General features: G+C 35.0%; 1 protein-coding gene across 1 annotated transcript in view; it reads left to right on the forward strand.

Annotated features, from left to right (window-relative positions):
- The window catches only part of UHMK1 (U2AF homology motif (UHM) kinase 1), a 28004-nt gene extending 17154 nt beyond the window's left edge, over nucleotides 1-10850 (forward strand). Inside the window, exon 8 of the mRNA XM_008591807.1 lies at nucleotides 3828-10850. Within this exon, the coding sequence (XP_008590029.1) occupies nucleotides 3828-3926 (99 nt within the window). The 3' untranslated portion in view covers nucleotides 3927-10850. The remainder of the gene's footprint in view (nucleotides 1-3827) is intronic.
- Nucleotides 10851-11968: the final 1118 nt, after the last annotated feature.

Raw genomic sequence — 11968 nt, forward strand, 5'->3', positions numbered from 1 at the left:
TGCAAACTGTGCATCTGACAAGGGATTAATATCCAGAATATACAAGGAACTCAAACAACAGTAAAAAAAATAAGTAACATGATTAAAAAGTGGGCAAAGGAGCTGAATAGGCATTTCTCAAAGGAAGATATACAAATGGCCACAACAGACACGTGAAAGAATTCTCAACATGAGTAAGCATCAGGGAAATGCAAATCACAATCATATTGAGATATCATCTCACTCCAGTTAGATTGGCTGTTATCAAAAGACAGAGAATAACAAATGCTGGCAAGAATGCAGAAAAAGAAGAACCCTCCTTAACTATTGGTGGGACTGTAAATTAGTTCAGAGAACCCTCCTACACTATTAGTGGGCCTGTAAATTAGTGTAAATTATGGAAAACAGTATGGAGATCCTCAGACAACTACAGATAGAACTGCCATATGACCCAACAATCCCACTACTGGGTGTATATCCAAAGGAATGGAAACTATCTTGTTGAAGGGATACCTTTACTCCCATAGCCAAGAGTTGGAACCTTCCTAAATTTCCATCAACAAATGACTAGGTAAGGACAGTGTGGTATACATACACAATGGGATACTATTACTGTGCCATAAAAAAGAATGAAATTCTGCCATTTGCAGTAACATGAATGAACTTGGATGTTAAGTGAAATAAGCCAGACACAGAAAGAGAAATATCTCATGTCCTCACTCATAAGTGGGAGCTAGAAAAAAAAAGATGATACAACAATTACAGTGAAAGGTTGAACTTTCAAAAGGAGAGAACAGAACTGAGGTTACCAGAGGTAGGAAAAGGGGAGGAGGAGAGGAGTTAATGAGAAATTGGTAAAGAGTCACAGAGAATGATTACATTGTGTATTGATGAATATACTAATTGTATTAGTCCGTTTTGTGTTGCCATAACAGAATTACCAGAGAGTGGGTAATTTATAAAGAAGAGAGGTTTATTTGACTTATGATTCTGGGACAGCTGCATCTGGCACGGGCCTCAGGCAGCTTCTACTCATGGCGGAAAAGCGGCAGGCAGCTGGCAGGTACAAGTAGATCACTTGGTGAGAGGAAGCAAGAGAGAGACAGAGAGGAGGTGCCAGGGTCCTATAAACAACAAGCTCTTGCAGGAACTAATAGAGGGAAAACTCACTCACTAGCCCTCCGCCCCCAGGGAGAGCATTAATCCATTCATGAGGGATCCGCCCCCATTACTCAATCAGTTTCCAACACTGCCACATTGGGGATCAAATTTCCACATGAGTTTTGGAGGGGAGGACACATCCAAACTCCAACACTAATTATCCTGATTCATCGCTATATATTATACATAGGTATTGTATTCAATTCTGTACCCCACAGATATCTATAATCAATTATGTTTCAATAATTTAAAAAAGAATCGGGTAAAAAAATGAAATATATTCATTTTTATTGGCCATCATGTTCTAACTTTCCTTTCTTTTTTTTTTTTTTTCTTGGTTAACCTTGTTCCAAACTTTGTTCCCAGGCTTCTTCAGCTTAATTAGCTGCAAAGAAGGAATTGTGTATAAGCAAAAACTGAAAAGAGCTGTAGTGTCCAAGAGGCTTGGACTTAAAAATATTGGAGATCTAGATTTTATCAAATCCTTAAGCAAAACAATTTTAAAAAGCAGTCATAATATAAAACAGCAGCTCCCAGAAACCTCTTCAAGTTTTATCTTCTTCTTCAGTCCACCCAATTCAGTTTGCCTTATTCTTGGAAGTTTCATCAAAATTGTCCATAAGATCTGGAACTTCGTTCTCCTCCTCCTCTCTAGTGCAAGTTGGTGCTTTTCCATCCACAGATTGTTTAGGCAGAGCTTCAGCCAGTCTTCTTAAGCTAGTCAGACTGTCTGCACCAGTCTGACTTTAGGAGAACTGAAGTTTTTTTATCATCTGCTGTAGCTGTTCTATGAACCACCACCTTCTTTCTGTGAGCAGTTCCTTTTCCCATCAATGTGCACTTGAGGCTGCAGTTTGGCAAGTTTTTCCTGGTTCATTATACTTTCTTTAATCTTGTCAGAATGGAAAAAGGGCCACGCGGGGGACTAGAGTTGGCGTTCAGGGGGTGTTGAGCAGACCAGCTGAGGTTTGGCATACACATGTGGGGATGCAAGGTGGCAGCTAGAGTTTCTTTTGTATTTGATGATAAAGTATATACTGCTAAAACTGGCCCTGCAGCCAATATATACTTATATTCCTTTTTGTAAAAAAAAAGGAGATATAAAATCTTAAGTATTTCTAAGGTGAAATAAAATGAGCATTAACCTTTTATATTTTATGGTATAGTCTGATAATATAGATTTTTAACTACTTTATTATATGAAGTACATCTACTCTGAAAGAAATCACATAAAATTTTATTAATGGCATTTTCTCTATGCAATTATACTTAAATAGCCTGACTGACTCTACTACTTTGGTCATTTGGAAGTGCTTTTATTTCCAGTTAATGACACATTTTAGGGGTGGGTTTTAAAAATAGCTAATAAGCACTACTTTATTTATTTGAAAGGCAGTTTTTAGCATTGGATGATCTCTATTTTCTCTTCAAGAGCAATGCATACCTTGAAAATAGTCATGGGATGGAAGAGGCAAAATCAGCTCCACTTCTCCATTTTTTAATATATATGAACTCAGAAAATCCCATCACAGGCCCAGATAACCTAGGTCCACTGTCATATATCACCCTTAACAACAATATTTACATAGCACAGGGAGTGACCAGTCATAGGTCATGGGGCTTTGTTTATCAATGAAGGAGGATTTTTTTAAAAATAGGGTACCATGTTAGGAATTGCCTCGTTTTTTCACGCCCTGGAAGTTTTTATACTCTGAGGAAATAACTTTGTTTTTCAAGTGGAAGAAGGACTCCTATGAAATGGGAAATTAAAAAGGATAACCTGCCTGAATTTGTAGGTCAGTTGATTATAGGAAAAAGTACAAATGAAAGTTGAGAATCTGGAAATTGATTTTCTTAAAATGATCTATTCTTACGTCCCCTTTGAAAGTTTCTTGAGTGTCCTAGGATGCCAGAATACCAGTTTGAAGACTGGGGACATAATGAATGAGGCTTACAGCTAAGGAGGGAGAGTTCTTTGTCTCAATCACCAATTCACAGGGTAATCCAGGGCAAGTCATTTCAAATCATTTTGCTTCCCTATAACTTTTACTTTAGGTCAACAAAAAGAACTTACAAATTATTATATTACATTCACTCCCTACTTCAGGTAGGAATTCATATGTTCTGGAAAAGGAAATTGCCTCATTTTAAACTTCTTCTTTACTACAGTTATGGTTTATAGCTCCTATACATTTTTAAATAGGTATAATTTCCAGGAGCTTTTGACCAATATTTTCTCCTTCCACTTCTAAAAGTTCAGATAATCTTTGAGGCATCATTGAAATGCAGTTGCTCTCTGGACTGTTCATCCCTATGTTTGGCAAGTGTATAGTGCTATTCATTTCTCCTGTATGAACTTGTCAAAGGTTGTATGTTTTTCACCCAATTGGTCTTTGATGGATTTTTTAGAATTGAACTGAGTTTTAAGAAAGTATTCTAAACCTTTCTGCTCTACAAGTATGGTCCAGGGACCAGTAGCATTGTATCACTTGGGAGTTTATTTAGAAATGCAGAAGCTCAGGCCACACCTTAGACCTAAGGAAAGAAAAAATTGCATTTTAACAAGATACATAACAAGTGATATATATATATATATATACACACACACACACAGGTATTAAGGTTGGTAAAGCACTGATTAAAACAATCGTGGTGGAGATGAAATTGTTTTCTCTGTCCTCTTTCAGGTTTTTGTTGAGTATGCAAATGCTGGTGATTCCAAAGCTGCTCAGAAATTACTGACTGGAAGGATGTTTGACGGGAAGTTTGTTGTGGCTACGTTCTAACCACTGAGTGCCTACAAGAGGGGATATCTGTATCAAACCTTGCTTTAATCAGTAACCTAAGGACTTTTTCCTGTTTCTCCTCTTCAATTTCTTGGGTTATTGTATTCCACATCTGAATGCAGGAGTACCTCCTTACCATTTTAAGGGAGTACTTTGTACATTTATGTAATCCTACTAACGTGTAGCCATTGCCCAAGCAGTGACTGCATCATAAACATTTGGCACTGAATAGGACAAAACTTCTCAGCTATACATTGAGGGGTTTTAGAGCATCCATGTGGGCAACCTTTTTTTGTGCAGTAGAGCAGGTGCTGCTCTTCAATATGTAACCTAAAAAGATATTAATTATTCCATGTGATCATGAAGCAAGGATGAATAGTATCATGTCATAGTGAATATTATTAACAGATTTGTTAGGGCTGATGGCATCACTTACAGATTATTCCTTTATGTTGTCAGGTGGTTCTTCCTTATTGTTGATATTTATAGCTGGCACTGGATGCTCTCAGTAATGTTAAGTAATTGTCAAGCAACAGTTACTTACTGTGTTCTTAACACTGAGTTGTGAATTTTTTTTAAAGGAGTACTGTAGTATTGAATATTCCTTTAAAGAAACTGCAGTGAGCCTATCTACTTTTTTTTTTTTTATTAAGGCTTTTAAAATAGAAAGCTGATGCTTGATCTTGCACAATTTTTATGTCCAGTATGTATGCTTGAGTGAGTGCAGGTGTGAAAGATTAGAGAAAATTTGAGTCAGTGTACTTTGTAGTGTGAATCTTGTGAGCTAAATACAGTCTACTCATCTCTTTCCTATCTGTTTCACATCTGTAAAATTTAGGATATACATTTGTTGAGAGCTGGTCTGTCTGATAAAATGTAAATGACAAAACAGTTCATTCCTGAGAGGCTCAGAACAAACTGGAGTCTAGACTGGGGTTACATTGAAACTCTTAAAGTGATTATTGCAAAGAAAAAGTTTTATTATACATAAATCACCCCATCCTTCAATCAATTTTAGACCCTGAATTGGCTCATCATTTTTGTACTGAATCTCCTATAATAATTGTAAGATTTCTCAAGATGTGGTTCTACCTACTATGATGGAAAATTGAAGTGGGTCAAAAAGAAAGAATTAGATGTACTGTGGAGGGAAAAGAAAAAAATAGGCAAAGAGGATGGATAATTTTTTCTTCCTTTCTGGCTCTCTTTCCCCTCTGCTCCTCCTTCCCTTTCCCCATCCTCTACCTCTGTCCTTAGCTGAAGAGAAGCTAGAGGAATAGCACCCCAGGTGGCCTTCCTTTGACTGCAAGGAAGTTAAGAAAGGTGTAGAAAAAATAAAGTAGAAGTAGAAAGGAAGAAAAACTCAAAGAATTCTTAAAAGGTTCCATAACAATCTAATGTATCCCTGAGTAGAGGATGCCAGTATGCATGAGTTCTTGTACACAGGTTGATTACATGGTTTTAAGAATTATAATTATGGATTCTTCTCACTTTATGGTAGATTGTTTTTAAAGGTATAACAATTAGGAAACCTTCATAAAGCACTGATTATACAAAAAAAAAAAAAAAAGATAAGTTGTATACAGGTTATGAATTTTTTTGTTTCCTTACCTGAATGAAATTTTAATTTATTCATTTTTTTCCTAAGGAAAAATTCTTTTATATCTTTCCCTGCTGGAAACTTTCTTATATAGTCTTTCCTTACATGTGCCATGCGGGTTACTGAGAGCCCAGTTAGAATTTACATTTTAGAGGTTGAATTATTTTACCCTATTTAAACAATCACTATTTGACATTTTAGTTATTTACAGTTATCAAATTATTCAGGACTCTCCCTTAATATTTATTATGGTGTCAAATTTGATATAAGGAGGCTGATTTATGAATTACCAAAGGATCTTGTGGCATGGTCCTCAGTATGAGGGGAAGAATTACTTAGAAGGAAGAATTACTATTTTTTATTTTGGCCCTTTTAGAAGTTGATTAGCTGATTTGTTTTCAAGTAAAACTTCAAGAGAGTAAAACCAGTATTGTGAGGACCTAAGCTTTCCTAAAACATAAATGTCTGGGGAGCAGCTTCTGTGGTGATTAGAAACACCAGGTCCTTACATATATACTAATGAATGCAGAATACAATTGAATCATTTTTAGGGCCAGTATTCTAGGTTGGCATATGTACCTTTCTCTCACTCCATTCCCCAAAAGAAAAATCCTTACAATAAACTGCAGTCAGCTTCTAAGCTTAGTCATGCAGTATGCTGCTGACATCTTGATGCTTATTGTCACAGCATTCTTTGATCATTTTATTGCTGATGTATTCATACATATATGTAGTGTTTGACACTGTGGAATTTTATTACAGAAGATGCTAACTAGATTTTAAGGGAGCTGAGGGAATAATTGATGAGCCTAAGTAACTGCATTTCATTAAATATTTTATATTAAAGCCACAGAACTGAAAAAAAAAATGCCTCCTATGATTTAAATGGTCATTTTATATCTCTTTGCCCATTCAACCAAAGATGACATTTGCAGATTTTCTTTCCCTCCTCTGATATCAGAAATTTAATCTTATTATCTTTTTTAAACCTAAACCAAATATTAGCAAAAGATGCAATTTTCGTGATTCTTTTTGGATGAAATGTATTCACAAGTATTTGATTCCTTGAAGTTATTGAAAACCTAGAAACTTTCTTTTTGAGAGGCAGGGTAAAGAGCTGAGGGTGCATGTCACTTAATCTACCCTTTTGGGCAAATTTTATCTCAGGTAGCTTTTCTTTCCCTAAATTAATACCTGTGCTTTCTTCCCTCTCATCTTCCTAAATTCTTCTTATTGTTCTGTGGTATGGCTATGGCATATTTTGCCCCAGAAAAGGCATATAAAGTGATTATTCTATAGGAGATCTTTGGTTCTCCAGAAGCATGTTTGGAAGAGGTGGCTAGCTAGCTACTATCAAAACTATAATGCTGTATTTAGAGGAGAAGAACTAGTACAGTTGGACACCTCAGTAAGAGATAACACTAGCTAAAAGTAAGTATTGGCTGCATTTTTTAAAAATTGAAAGAAATTATTCTCTTGCAATAAGAGATCTACATTTATTACTGCTGGATGTCTTCCTTGTTTTGTGGCCATCAATATGGCAACTCTCTTTAGACACATTTCCTTTCTGCTATGCATTGAGCCAAAACTGTGGCTGCTTTTATAACAAAACCCATCAATACAGTTTTATTCATCCATCTCTTTGTTTTCATTGAGAGAAGCATTGCCTTCTTTTTGGTACTCCAGCTGCTAAAGAGTGCTGAGATATGTTAAATTAACCTTTTTAAAATAAATCTCTGAATTCTTATTTAACTTGCCTTCTAGATTCATGTTACATGTACTTATATTTTAACTTTTGAGGAGATTTATTATAAGGAATGCTGCCAAAAACAGTGCTGCCATGGAGGGGAAGTTGAAGAGAAGCTACGGGCATAATGCTTGTTTCTGTCTTATTACAATGGACTTTCACTCTGGGAAGGGCATCAGTTACTTTTCTGGAATAAATTAAAGTTAGAGTTAAAACTCTCATCAGATCCTGTTTCATGGCTCATTTGAGTTCATTCATCAAATGCAGGTAACTAACATTTTGGCATCATTTTCTTAGGTCTTATTTTCTGACTTTATTCAATTGGACCTATCTTACAAAATTCCTACTCTCAGTTAAACTTGGTGGTATGACATTTAATTTTTTATAATTAACTTAATGAAAATCAGCACCATAGTAACTGATAGTAATTGTAATAACATGCTTACTGGATGAGAGAGTGGGAGAGACAGTCAGTAACCAAGTGTTTTACCTAGATTCTTATCAAGAGTACATGCCAGGTGTTTTTTTCAGATTAGGGTACAGATGGAATCGCATCATGACTTTTAGTCTGGTGGATGTGTAGATAGCTGAAGATTTAAGCAAGTGCCTTGTGTTTCCTGGAAAATATTAAAACTCGTTTGGGTGAAAGTTTCCCAGATGATGATAATTGCACCTCTGCCTTTTTTTTAACTTTTGGATTGAATCACGTGGTGTGAAAGTCCAAAATTTCCTTGGTTTACCTTTTTTTTGTAGGTGTTGATTTTATTCCAATATTACATATGATGGAAAAGCCAGAGTTATCTGGCAAAATTTAATTCTTGGATCTAATTCCATCTTTAATATTAGGTTTCTTCTCAAATTTTATTACTCTAGCTCTCTGATATAATTAATTTCTTCAGAGGTCACAGCTCAAAAGAATTCCCATTTCTTAAGGTGCCCAATAAATCATCTTTATTTTGAGATGATAGTCTTTCAAGTTAGTATTACTAGCTTTCTCAATGAATATAAAAATATTGAGTCTTCATCATATGGACCTCATCTGAGCTTCTTGTATATTTAAATAAGTTACATTCTTAATCATAGAGAAACATGGATATTTTAATTTTTGGAGTACCCAGAATTTTAAAGATTTTTGTTTGGTTTTAGATTAGTTTTTTTTCTCCCTGATACCACAGGATATGTCATGTTTGTTATCCTAGCTGTCTCCCCTAAATGTTTTTCACTATTTTTTAAATAAATCATCAATAGATTCACAAAGTGGCATGCAATTGACAAGTGCTATGGATATTTAAGAAGAAGGTAAACAATTTAAACTATTTTTGCTGAAATTTTATAGAAGAAATGGGCTGTAAAAGAAATATCTATAAACCAGAGAGCATTTAAGAAATTTTATATTTTATGGGTGGTCATTAAGGTGATCTATAGAATATAAGGTACATAGTTTACACAAACTTTGTTCTCCTGATATGAAATTTTTATTCATATTCCTACAGCTCAGCACTTTTGTTGTTCCTTGTACTGCTTATGAGGATAACTGTTTTAAATTTGCTTTATTTGTGCTTTTTAGAGAGTTGTCATAATCATGGTAGTTGTGTTTGTGGCACCGTAAATGCTGGGATTCATGGGAATCTTATCCAGTGATTGCCTGAGTCATTTCCCATTAAATTGGGTAGCTGTCACAATAACCTGAAGAAAATTGATGGCTCTTTTGAAGACTATCTATGTTTTATGACCTAGGTTCGTAGTATTTTAATTTAAAGGTAAATCTTACTTGCCTTATATGGCCATTAATCCTTGTTGTGCAGAAGAGAGCTTACATTGTTATATTGCTTTGTATAATGAAAGTAAGTCACATTCTGGAAAAAACAAACAAAAATAATGCCCCGGAATTGTTCATCCTTTTGTTTCTTTTAGGGAAGCCCTTATGTAAAAATCAGAACTTCTTACTACCATAAGCTCTTGATTGTCAGCAAGAGAACTATTTGTAGTCTTTTTTTATCTGAGATTGGAATTGCCTTCCTTTTCAAGATTATCTCCCCTTAATAATATTCATGATATCAGGACAATGAGTGTGTAAAAGCAAATGTAGTGAAGCATTCTAAAATCATTTATGTATGCACTCAAAATCTCTTCAGTTACTTGAGTTATCTGTAGCCATGTTATTTTATTAGTGTGGGTTGTCAGAAGACTGCCGAAGTAAGAGTAAGGAGGAAAAAGATAACTAATAAAAATAGAGAAATGAGGTGAAGAAAATGACTCCTTTACTGGCATCTTCCATATAGTTAAGGATCTAAAAATGATGTTTATTTTTTAAAAATCCAGGTTTGGTACCTATAGCACAGAAACATTGCCTTTCCTACACATTCCTCGCTATTTTTTCCCCAGAAAATTATTGTAAGAGTTTATGAAACCAGGTGAATTATTCATATTCAGTTTGGCCTAATATTTAAAAATAAGTGTTTGAGCTCCACCTTGTGTGTATATGGTGTATATCACTACTCATGCAAATCAAGGATTGGAAAGAAACTGGGGATTAGCCATCTCCATATATATCCCTTTGCACATTGGATACAGTGGGTGGCATTAGTATGCACTAGCTGCAAAATTACAGCACCTTATGGAACTAAGTAGTGTTTATTTATTATAATAAAAAAAATTAAGCTGCACCTCTTTAGAAATTTACTTTGCAGCTTGTAAACTGTCATGTCTTTTCCAGCAGGATTTATTCTTTCATTCTTAATTCTTTTTTGAAAAATCTTAAATAATTTAACATTCCTTTATATCCTCTTAACAGTGTCAAACTGGTGTAGGAGGGATTTTTGCCCCCATATAAGAGCTCCATCTTTGCTATCTTTTGATCACTCTTAGAAATCCAGTTATGATCAATAAATTTTAACAGCTTATGACCTCCTATGTCAGCACTAGAGTGGTTGGTTGTGAATATTGAAACCTAGTACTATTTTCCCTCAGTCACATGTAGTTGCTGTGTTTCTCATAAGAAGGTATGGTTAGAAAAAAATGTGAAAGATCACTTAAACCAAAGCCAGTTATAAGGAGTATTCTCTCCTGTTGGTTTACCTTCACCTCAGAACTATAAGAATATTACAATACATAGTGAATATTTGTCTATAACATTTCTACCTGTTGTTTCAATAGCATATCAGTCTTGGCATTTCTTGGCACTGTGGTTTTCTGTTCTTTGTGATGTCTTATTGTTTATGAGGGTTTGTTCTGTTTTGTTTTTTAAATAACCAAGTGGGACTATAAATGTAGATGTGTGTCAGTGCCAAGAAGTTCTTTTCCCGAATCCCTAAATATCTGATTTCCATTCAAGTCTTTTAAACTTGGTTTCTCTTGCTGAGTAGCAGAGAACTATTATTTTACACTTCCTATGTACCTAAAAAGTATGAATACTGCGTTTTTGACTGTATTGCGAATTTTTGCTGAAAACTTTCTGTAAACACAATTGCCTTGTTCAGTTTTGTTGTAAACTGACTTAACCGTAAGATGCACTGTTGATATGCTTTCTGATGTGTGTTTGATAAGAGTGATAAAATAAAGCTTAAAAATAAAGTAATTGCTTTTTATTTCAACTATTCTGTACTTAGTATAACTAAAGGCATTCAGGTTCAGATAACAGATAAATTTGTTCATTTAATGATTCAATTTTCACTAAAAGCTACCATTGAAAAAATTTCCATGTAGCTTCAACTGTCCATTTCTAAAGAATATGATTTTTCATTTTTGGAAATAGTGCATCAGATTGACAATACTGAAATGTAATTTTTTATTAGGGAAAAATGTTCTTGATATTGTAGAAACAGCCTGATTTGATGAAAAGAACCAGAATTCAAAGTCATGAGATTTGTGTTCTAATCTTGGATCTTTTATCAAGTTGGATAGCTTTAATCAAGTGACTTAATTTTGACAATAGTTGTATTTTTATGTTGTGAGGATCAACTGAGATAGTAGGAACAATAGTAATGATAAACAACCACCATCACTTATGGAGCATCAACTATTTTAGATAGTTTATACCATGTTTAATGTTCCCTTTTTACATACGGGAACTGAGGCCCGAGTAGGTTATATAAACGTGCCCAACATTTCATAAAACTTAGAGGTGTATTCACATACTGGTCTGTCTGGGAGTGGCACTGGCATGTTTTTTTAGGTAGTCAGTGACTGATCTGGATGATAAATTCAAGGGAAAGATGCGGTTAGGAGCAATACCCTGAAAGACGGTTTTAAGAGCTCAGACTAGAGATAAGATAAGGAATGTTTAAATGAGCAGTTCTCACACTTCACCGTGTAACAGAATCACTGGGGAGGGCTTGTTAGAATACAGATTGCTGGACCCCACCTCTAGAGTTTCTGACTGTTTCTTTGTAGCGTCTGAGGATCTGCATTTCTAACGCATTCCCAGGTGAGGCTGTTGCTGCCACTAGTCAAGAGACCACACTTTGAGAACCACTAGTCTAAACAAAGGCGTTGGTGTTGGGATTGAAAATTAGAAGCAGGCCTGATTCAAGAGCTATTTGGGAGTCATTCTCTATCTCTCCTCCCTGATAGTTGTAATAATAATAGTAACTAACTGAACATTATTTTGCACCAGGTAAATGCTTTTGTGCATTATCTTTTTCCCCTCACACTTAATCTTCACAACAATCCTATGTGGAAGGTACTAATATTCAC

The sequence above is a fragment of the Galeopterus variegatus genome, unplaced genomic scaffold (assembly GCF_000696425.1).
Source record: "Galeopterus variegatus unplaced genomic scaffold, G_variegatus-3.0.2 Scaffold7302, whole genome shotgun sequence".
Lineage (NCBI taxonomy): Eukaryota > Metazoa > Chordata > Mammalia > Dermoptera > Cynocephalidae > Galeopterus > Galeopterus variegatus.